Source organism: Lineus longissimus, chromosome 4 (assembly GCF_910592395.1).
Source record: "Lineus longissimus chromosome 4, tnLinLong1.2, whole genome shotgun sequence".
Lineage (NCBI taxonomy): Eukaryota > Metazoa > Nemertea > Pilidiophora > Heteronemertea > Lineidae > Lineus > Lineus longissimus.
The window spans coordinates 5229520-5239749 of NC_088311.1; the positions used below are offsets into that span (position 1 = coordinate 5229520).

Below are 10230 nucleotides of genomic sequence, written 5' to 3' on the forward strand. Positions count from 1 at the left end.
CGCCATGGCCTAGCTCACTTTTGAGGTGTCTTGTTTGCTTTTTAGATTGGTCACTCTGAATTGGACCAATTTCATCCAAGTCCTCATCTTCTGGGTCACTTTCCTCTTCCATCATTTGTTTCGGAGGCAGGCGGAAATTTGTTTCGGTGTGAAAACGAGAACTATCTAAAGATTTTACCCGATACAGCTGACTGTTAAGAGTAGGCCTATCTCCCGTCTCCATATCATCTATTTCCGTACCAGATCCATCACTTTCATCGTCATTCTCCTTAACCTCTTTAATCCTGCTCAAGACGGTCGACCTGTCCAACGATGATGAGCGTGAGTGGATACTTAGTTCTGCATCAAGTTTCTGCAACTCATATTGAGCAATCATGTCACGAGCTTTCTGCAAGACACTTTCACTGCCACGCTTGTCATTTGGTCGCCTTGGTGTTATCTCCTTTGGTCTGTGGACAACTTTCTTAACCAAATGTTGCTGTTTGGTAGTATCATACATTATTGCTTGGTCACCATCTGCTCTGGCTGCAAACTCCTTGTTGACGTCAACAATCGAAGACTCCTGCATTGTACATGATATCAAATGAGGATCATCCACATTGCCTATCAATTGCTGCTCCGTGACATCTGAGGTCAAATCTCCATAGTCGGTAACAGAAATTCTTGGTTTCATTGTTGGAGTTGCAGGCTCGCTACATGAGTCATCTGAAGACCCTGTCACTTCTCTGGTATTGGTCTGTTCATCTGGAGAAATTACAGAAGCCGACACATCTGTCTTTACTTCTTCCACAGTGACTTCTTTCTGATATCGCTTTGATGCAATATCTAGTCTTTCTTGATGAATTCTATCCAATCCACTGAGCAGCGTTTGAACGTCATCCTTCCTTGGCATCGTTGGTTCAGTCGTTGGTATTCCAACAGGGGCATCTGTTTCAATCTTAATTTCTTCAACTGAGCAGACGACACTGTCATCACCAGCTTGTCCTGAGCCAACATCTTTGTTTGGGGAATGGACTTCCACATAACCTTGTGGTCGACTTCCTGTACATTCGTGTGTCCCTTCCTCCTTTTCGATTACATTCAACTCGTTGACAATATCTTTTATTCTGTATCCCGCACCGGTGCCAGATTCCTCAAGTTCCCGCTTATATTCACAGTTAACCACTCCAACTTCTTGATTCTGTTCTCTAATGATAATTGCAGCTTCAGCTGTACCATCTTCAGAGCTTTCACCTTCATCAGAATAACTAGAATCTGCATAGATCTTTTTATAGGTTTCTCTCTTCCAATTCTGGTAGTCAGAAAACGATTCAAATTTCTCAGCAGCAGCATCAAAGAACTTATCTTCTTCGTCACTATCTGAAAAGTCGCCATGGTTACTGAACAAGATGCGTTCAAGCTCACTTGTATCCACTTTATCAGGACTTTGGTTATCACTACAATAGGCCTCTCCAGATGTTTCAATGTTATTTGTAAAGTCAAATTCTGTTGCTTCTTCCAGTTTGAACTCTGCTTGATTCACTTCAGCAGTTTGTTGGCTGGTCCCATTCGAATTTTCCAGAAAGCTTATCAGTTCTTTGTTTGCATTAGCATCTACGACTGTACCTGGTTCCTCTTCGTGCAACTTAATAGTTGCGTCATTGAGAACAAAACCACCATCCTCATGGTCATTTCCAAAGAATTCTTCGATCGGTCTGGTGGTGGTTTTATCATAGCCTGTCCCAGACCAAGTCTCAGGGACAATTACACATTCTCCCTCTGATGTGTTTTTAGGCATATCTTCCACTTTTTCTGCTATCTTGACCTCCCTGTCCTCATCATGGATGATACCTACATCAGCTCTATAATTTGCAAGGAAATCCTCACTTGGATGTATCTCATGATAACCAGTTCCATTTGAAATTTCTTGTTCGATTTTCTCCTCAATTCCTGAAATTTCATTGGAGAGACTTTTGCAAATTTCATTGTTCGATTCATTGTTTTGTGGTTTTGGTTTGGGGTCACCTGAATTCAAGAAATTTAGGAGTTCATCTATGCCCCCAGCCTGTTGTTCCCCACCTGAGACTCTCATCTGCTCTCCTAACTCCCGGTTTTGTTCCCCTTCTATTTCAATATAGTCCCCTTGTGGTAAACTCCCAATCGTGTCAATAGACTCGGGCACAAGCCTCACACGAAGCACGTGGCCTTTGAAGAAATTTGTAACATCCAGTTTCTCCATGGTCGTCCAGCAGGCGTCTCCACTTGAGGATGTTCCTTTACTTGAGACATCCCAGTTATACTGGAGCGTAGGACGGACAGAACTGTGTTCATTTAGTCTGTCTTCTTCAAGCGTACCTCCAGAAATGCAATCTCTCAGTGTACCGTCAGAAAAGACTATAACATCCTCCAGTGCTCGTCCAGAAAAGCCATCCCCTCCCATGGTTACTTCATCTCCAAGTGTACATCCAGAAATACCTTTTTCAGAAACTCTGGCTCCAGTTTCTCCTGTTGTACCTTCTAGACAGCCATCTTCCAGGGTGCCTCCAGAAATAATAGTTTTTACCATTGCACCACCTGTGAAGTCATCTTGTGTTCCTCCAGAAAAATTGTCTCCTGTTTCACATCCAGTCAAGACATCTTCTCCTTGCGCACCTCCAGAAAAGCTGTCTTTCAGTTTTATTCCAGCAAAGGCCTCTTCTTTTGGTGTGTCATCAACAACAATGTCATCACCAAACTTTTCGCTGGATCCATCCAAGGTTTCTTCGTCAAAGGATTCATCTCTGTCAGTTGTCTCAACTTCCACAGGCTCCGAACTGGTGTCTGTATCATCAGACGTAGTAACAATACTGTTACAATGGCTCTCAAAGGTTGCCTGGGTGCTGGATCGGCTTATGCTCACCTCACCAGCATTGATCACAGTGGCCTGCGATGTTAAGAAATATTTTGTAACATCCACATATTCTTCTGACCGTTCCATGCCTCTATTAACCATTGGGACGCGGTCTTCTCTCCCAATGTTTTCGACGGACGAGTTTGCCTCAGGCTTTATCATTGAATGTTTCTCTTCTTCGAAGACTTCATCAACCAACTCTGTCTCATGTACCAGTCCATCAATCAATCCAAGGGCACCCATCCCAAGCTCATCAGTTATCCATTTCTCCACCTCGGACACATCAAGGCCTGCAAGTGGTTCTCCTCCCTTTTCTGCAGTCTTTGACCAACTGTTTCTTCCAGGTTCTGAATCCTCAGCAGCACCATCAGTTGTTGCCTTCTCCAGATCAGCGCTGTCCACCTTGATATCTTGAACTGCCTCACTCGCGATGATGGCATACTCATCAATGTCGCTGTCTGCTCTTCTGACAATCATTGCCTCTGCCTCTTTCTTGCTGACGTCTGCCTCATCTTTGTCTTTGTTCATGCCCTTCAAAAAATTCACCATTGCCTCCTTTGCCTTTCCCCACAAGAAACCTTGTTTGGCTTCTTTTTTCTTCTTGGGATTTTCTTCATTCTTCTTTTTGTTGTTGTCTGCCATCACTTCATTGTCGTCTGCCACCGTTTAGATTTTCGGCTGTCCGTTATTTCAAACAAGATGCTGATCACATCCCGACATCAACATGTCTTGGTGTATACAAAACGTTTTGTGGAATGTTTAAAGTATTGCCAATACACAGTCACCAATATTCTGAACTTATTTCAAGTGTTCATAATTATTTGAATCATTATGGTTGCAATGTGCAAGAACCAGACCACCTGTCCTCTTCAAATTGGGAGGAATTTGATGATTCAACCTGTGTTCCATCCTAGACCCTATCATCGAATTTCAATGATTGCACTCTACGGTGTACTGGCAAACTATCCCTATAATGCTTTTTAGCCTATTTTGGAAATCAGCGTCCCCCCCCCCCGAGGACGATTTCTATGAATTCATGGCTGACCAACTGGCTCTTTTTGGAAGCTCTGTGCCCATGTTGGTGGAAGACTGGTTGTGACTTTAAGAGGCATTCTTTAGATGTATAGTACATCATAGCATGCTTGTCATGTGAAAACTGGGTACATGTATGTCAATGGAAGACCAGTTGTGACATTGCGGGGCAACCTTAAAATAAACACTCACCATGTCGTCAGAAGGCTGGATGTGACATAAGGAGACAACCTTTAGATGAATATGTCTTGTCATCAGCAAGCTGGATGTGACATTGAGAGGCAACTGTTAGCTCCTGCTTAGATAGGCATTCATATACTGTTGTGGACCTCATTTATGGTTGGGACAAGAACAAAACTCATTCTTTTCTAAAAGGATGTGTATATTTATTATTATATGATGAAGTAGTTGTACACAGCACTAATGGCAGACACTGCACCGATATCTACAGATTCTTATATTAAAGGGATTATGTCATACAGCAGGCTGTAATTTACACTTTCTCAGACAAAATTTCTTGTTTCTGTTAAGTATGAATGACAGGACTCACATGGAGAAATCCAACAAGATCTTGCATGGTCACATTGTTGTCAATAATAACTTACCGATGACATAGTCCCTTTGATATCATCACTCGCCATATTTAAGAAGCAAAAATAAGTTCAGTAAATATTTTCAGGACAGAAGTCAACCACCGCCTCCAACTCTAGTTTGAAATCCTGCAACAATTTTTGTCAGGCTATTAAAGGATGCTGCTCTATGGGACAGATCACACCTCAATTGTTTGTTTAACAGAAGTAAAGTCACCAGTGGACCATCTTTCAAGGTGACTGCAAATGAGTTATTCCTTTTGTCAGCTGTTGAAAAGATTGATATGCAGAAATAACTCTTACATGGAAAAGCACCCTTAACAATGCTTAGAGTTGGCTGTAACTAGAGATATTTTAAAGCTTGAGACACAGGCCTAAATTATGACAAAGATAATTCTCTCAATTTGATATGAATTAAAGTATTTTACTTGTCATATCAAGAATAACTAAAGGTTTATTCTAATATTGCATCCAACACTGTATAAGCAAGTGTACAAAAATCACCAAACCCTTCCTAAGCTGTGTGCATGTGATGATACACCTATGAGAAAAATAAGTAGTTACATCTTCACAACAAAGAAATTGACAAATTTCAATAATAATGTGCATCCTGAAACCATCAATGCTGAGTGACATGCTATTCTCTTCATCTCTTAGTCAAAATACAGAAAATCACAAAAATATGAGATAAAAAGAATTTTTTGTCTTTTGATGCCTCAGAGCGTTTCGAAATTGGTGCACACAATTCAATAGTTATATGAATACTGAGAGTAAAACTATCAGTTAAGCTCTGGTGTATATTTTTAGCAATATTCACGGTACATGTGTACTTGTAATCATATCATGAATTAGAATTATGATGATAACACTTTTGTTATGATACACACTTACACCCATTTTTAAACCAATCCAACTTTTATTAAGACTTACTCCAATGATACAAGAAGAAGGATATTACTGTAATTGTAAATGCTGAATTATATTTTCATTTTCACCACCTAATACTTTTGCAATTAGTGATTATCTCTAAGCACAGAAAAAATAAAAGGGACGCATACATTTCAGGTTTATATTATTAATATTTACAAGCTTAAATATGATAGCCAAAACCACACTACAGATTCTGGTTAAATGAATTAGTACAGACACGTAATGACTAGTAGCAGTATTATTATGACAAATTAAGCTGGTACCGTAGTTTATATAACTTAAGTTGACTTATTGTCTTACTGATAATATAACAGTCTTGTGCATGGTGAAATGTTTGCCAGTGTGATTCAATGGAGGAGACTGCTGAAAAATCTGCATAACACCACTTCATCCAATACCGAAATATTTTGTACTTTCACCCCATTTAGGAAAACCAGCAATCATGAAGACTCACAAGACTTCAAAATGATTCAACTTGATTATTATCAGCATAACACCTACATTGACCAGTCTAAAGAAGTACCGGTACTATTTCACTTCGGACGGGACTGAAGGAACCACATAGGTTGCTTGGTTACTCTGGTCAAACTCAACAAACATAAAAACTCATCTCATTGAATAAGAAACAGTTTCACTAGCACTCTGCACTCAGGCAAAAAGGAGCTCAGAAAGTATGTCACACCAGCAACAATGACATCAGGACTCTCAACGTGGAAGTTTGTCTGAGATCTGAGTAACTCGTAATTGTTACATCATGAGTGCAAAGTGCTATTTGGTATGTCTTTTGACAGTAGACAATGTAGCGTGTTCACATGAATTTGAAAGAAAAGCAGAATGTTCTGATCCAATTTTTGATCTCCTTGAAAAGGTTGAGGTCAACTAAACAATTTTTTAATCTTATACCACTGACACCACTGCATGTATATTAGTTTTAAATTGCATTGTGTTTCCATAATTTCTTGAGAGATAACATTTGAAAAAATTCTCCCCAGTCCTTTCAAGTTTTAATTTCTTTAGCAATTTCTGGGTTAGGTAACTTTCTAAATTTTTTCCACATTTATCTTGATTGGTAGAGCAGGTGCTTGTTCAGTTATGCCAGTCTTGTCCTGAGGATGGAATCCAGCCAACAGTGCTTTATCCTTTATCTCTTTTAGATAATCCAGATCACCATAGATGCTAAGTTTCTGTAAAATAGATGAGATGTATTAGATAGCGAAACACAATAGTGAACCGTATTACCAGTTTTTTTTGACAGAGGTAATCAGCTCTGGACAAATGTCATACCAGTCATCAGATTGTAATCAATTGTAGAATTATAATCATATATGAAACCAAATGTTCATCGCCAGTCAAACGTGGTATCACAGAACTTGTCTTATCATAGGAGTTTAGTTCACTCATCCTTTCCTTTTTTGGAAAATGGAGAACTTGGGGGGCATTGATTTCTTGTCATTGGATAATTTGAAATGGAAGTTTACCTGTGACTGCACTCTGTGGTCAGGTGCAGTAGCTGCTGTCGTGAAGCACAACCAGATCATAAAAAATGCAGACAAAAATATTGTCATGCTCAATAGTAATCGTGGAAGGCCCGTTTTCCTTGACACACAATCCAACCAATCAGAATTCTGGCCCTGGTCTTCACTGGTCGCATAGTTTATCTCTCGAGCATCATTGGGTCGAATCTGAGCACTTTTTAGGTTGGGTGTTGCCGAGTTGTCCACACCCATCAGATTCGTCTCCAGGTAATTTTTGGTTCGATATTCTGGAAGAAGAAATTAAAATTTATACATCTTTTTAGTTTTGCCAATTTTTAAACAGGCAGGATGATCCTTTTCCTTCAGCAATACGCAACAGTAAACCTGTACACTTCCTTTTGTGATGCAACAAATGGTAAGATTAACTGTGTCAATGCAGTGTTGGTTGGCATAAAACCCTGTGTTATTTTAATAAGGTTCATACACTTGATTAATTCAAGATCATTTTAATGTGGAATTATTTCTCACTAGGGATATTGTATAGATTTTCTCACCATTGTTTCCTCCTGTGATTATTTCTGTATAAACCTTTGGCTGGGACCGGACGATTACGATTTGGCCGTTGTCAGCTTGCATGAAGTACGCCGAGGTGTAAGAGACATGAGCAGCGACATTGTCCATGAAACGATTGCACATACTCTGCATATACATCATGGGGAAGAGCAGATGAATGTTCTGGGTGGCGTCTTCCATCTGAAGGTGAGAGGAAGTAACTTTTGATTTAAGAAACTTTGTATTTGTATTTGATAAAAGAAAGTAAATGTAAGAGTTGCCAACTATACTGTAAATCTTTGAATTTTCATGAGTGCTTTATTTTTTGCAATTATTGCATCACTCTCAAACATGAACGACACCACCAAAGGTTCAACTGAATGCATAAACCGTAGAAGTTTGACAGCAAGTGCAATATTCATTCAGTCAACCGCCAATGGGAAATAAGCAACTTTTCCAACTTTTGGCTTCACCAACTTTCATAGTTTACAGTAACCAGTTAAATCCTTTCTTCATAAAATTCATTCTCCTCCAGACTATCATATTTTGTTATCATAAGATCCCCTTATTATTGTCGAAATATTCTCACCATTTTGTGTTTCTTGACAGCAAATGGCACTTGACTAATGCAGCCACTGTTGCATGCCTGCTGGTCATCTGCCTTGGGATAGGCTTCTTGACAGGCTGAAAAACACAACATAGAATGGACTTAAAGGGACAATGTAGATGGGTCAGAGGATCCAATGAAATTAATTCCAATTCTTGCACAAATTGTGAATTACATTACTATATATTGCTTGTTATTTTAATGTAGCTCTGGCCACTTATGATTGCAAGTTGCTATTTATAACCATTTGTTAAAGAAATGATGTAAAGAACTGATTATTTTCAATGCTAAATTATATTCCATGTATGAGAAATCCATTGACTTACAGTTCAGACAAGCATCCTTTGTCGAATTGACATCACCAGCACCCTCCACAAATTCAATGATGGAGAAGAGACGACATCCTCTCAAGCAATAGCTGTAGTGCATTGGCTGTAAAGAATTATTCAAACATGCTCAAGTATGAAATACTCATCAGAAACATCCAAAATCACCTTCAAGCAGACACAAAAATAGTAGCCCATTTCTTTGCAATTGAAAACCAAAACTGTAACAGCAAATGGGAGATCATCTTGTATCTTGAGAAAGTTCTTGAGCCAGTTCATGACATCTTACATGCACAGGCACCGACGCATGAGATATTGATACTCCGCTAAAAATCGAGTGTACACACTTGGTCATGTAGGTATTACTATGAAAGTGAAGAAGAAATAAGAAATAAGCAATTATGGATTTTCATTAATTTTAAGTATTGGATTTTGTCTAATATTTGCTGCTTTAGACTGCCAATTTAGCCACCATGCACCGCGTGTCAATCACAAATCAATGGTCTATAATATGCAGAAACAGGACAAATCTAAGTGGAAGCATCTGTTATTGACTTTCCAACATGTTCTATTGTTATTGTGCGATATACATAACATATGCAGTACTCAATAAGAGCTACATCATGTGCATGTCCATGTGTTGCAAAAGATGTACAAGGGGAGTCAATTGCTTAGGCCTTCTGACGCGTTCTGAGTGTGCGCATTTGTTCGTCTGGACTCCGGTTTGTGTTTGTTGAAACTGGATATTCGACATGTTCAAGGCCACAGGGCACAGGAAATGACAGGGTGCAAAGGTCAGAAAAGACTGTATTTCAACCCTGAAGGAATAAGCATGGTATTTTCCTCATCAGCACTTGATAAGACATCAGTCATCACTACTCTAATGCTATAGCTGTAACTGGATTCAGGAGAGAGCTGGCTTGCCCTTTTCGCAAAATACCACTCCTCGCTGAACTATAGCTCACAGCCTATAAAAGTCAAAGACCGATAGGCCCCTTTACAGATAAGCATAGGCCTACACCACCTGGGCATGGGGGGTCAGAGAAACACTGTCTTAATGGTCAAATAAGCCAGACAAGGGCTCTCTTCTGACTTATGTAAAGATGTTTTGTTTTCCCAACCCCAGGTGGCGTATGCATATCTGGCAAGGTACCTTGTATTCTATTCTCTATATTTACATGAAGGCCGAGTTACTGCACCATCCATGACCACCAGGTATTCGCCAAGTCTTAGTCATGATTATGATTGATTTTGAAGTAACTTGGCATTGGACTGCCACTGACGTGCATGCTTGGTCACTGGTGGTTCAAGGGTCAACACGATTCCTGTGATGAGTAAATTTACATGACACACCAAGACCAAGCGAAGGAAACAATCATGATGTTCAAATTTTTACAAAGGAAGTACCAGTGGAAGCCTAGTCATGGCAGTGCAGTACTGCAAGTAAAGCAGTTCACTTGTTCGTAATCATTGTTGAATAAGAAGCCAGCGCAGCAGCATAGCCATAGGTCATACTCATAGGACAGGTCTTCATCCAAACCAAATATCTCAGCCTTACCTTTTCGTATGTATGTTGAGGGTATGTATTTTCACAGACTTCATTACAAGGTTGATCATCACCAAGGACTCTATCAAAAATGTCCTGTGGTGCAGCACTGCAGATGCAAAATATAAGTAAAACCCAACAAATTTGCTCCATTTTCTCCATTTTGGTTTGTTGTTATTTGGTCACGTGATCTAGACCTTTAATTTTGTGGAACGGGCTGGAAAGAAATATATGCTTAATTCACCATTTAATCATGACTCGTACGAAAAATATTATTCAATATTTAAGGAATATTACTATATT

The 10230-nt window shown here is 39.5% G+C and overlaps 1 protein-coding gene across 1 annotated transcript; it reads right to left on the reverse strand.

Moving 5' to 3' along the window:
- Positions 1 to 4268: 4268 nt before the first annotated feature.
- Positions 4269 to 10122, reverse strand: LOC135486587 (transmembrane protein 59-like). Its single transcript, XM_064769504.1, has 6 exons — positions 9940 to 10122; positions 8382 to 8487; positions 8038 to 8132; positions 7451 to 7649; positions 6900 to 7183; positions 4269 to 6605 (listed from the first exon to the last, which is right to left on the reverse strand). The coding sequence occupies exons 1-6, from the start codon at positions 10087 to 10089 to the stop codon at positions 6462 to 6464; spliced, it is 978 nt and encodes a 325-aa protein (XP_064625574.1). The 5' UTR covers positions 10090 to 10122; the 3' UTR covers positions 4269 to 6461.
- Between the last annotated feature and the right edge of the window lie 108 nt (positions 10123 to 10230).

Excerpts from the sequence above, each read along its gene's own strand:
- LOC135486587 (XM_064769504.1), bottom strand. The coding sequence starts at position 10,089 with ATGGAGAAAATGGAGCAAATTTGTTGGGTTTTACTTATATTTTGCATC. Across the intron at positions 8,133-8,381 it reads AAAGGATGCTTGTCTGAACT|CCTGTCAAGAAGCCTATCCC; the intron begins GTAAGTCAATGG and ends TGTGTTTTTCAG. Across the intron at positions 7,650-8,037 it reads CTGTCAAGAAACACAAAATG|ATGGAAGACGCCACCCAGAA; the intron begins GTGAGAATATTT and ends TCTCACCTTCAG.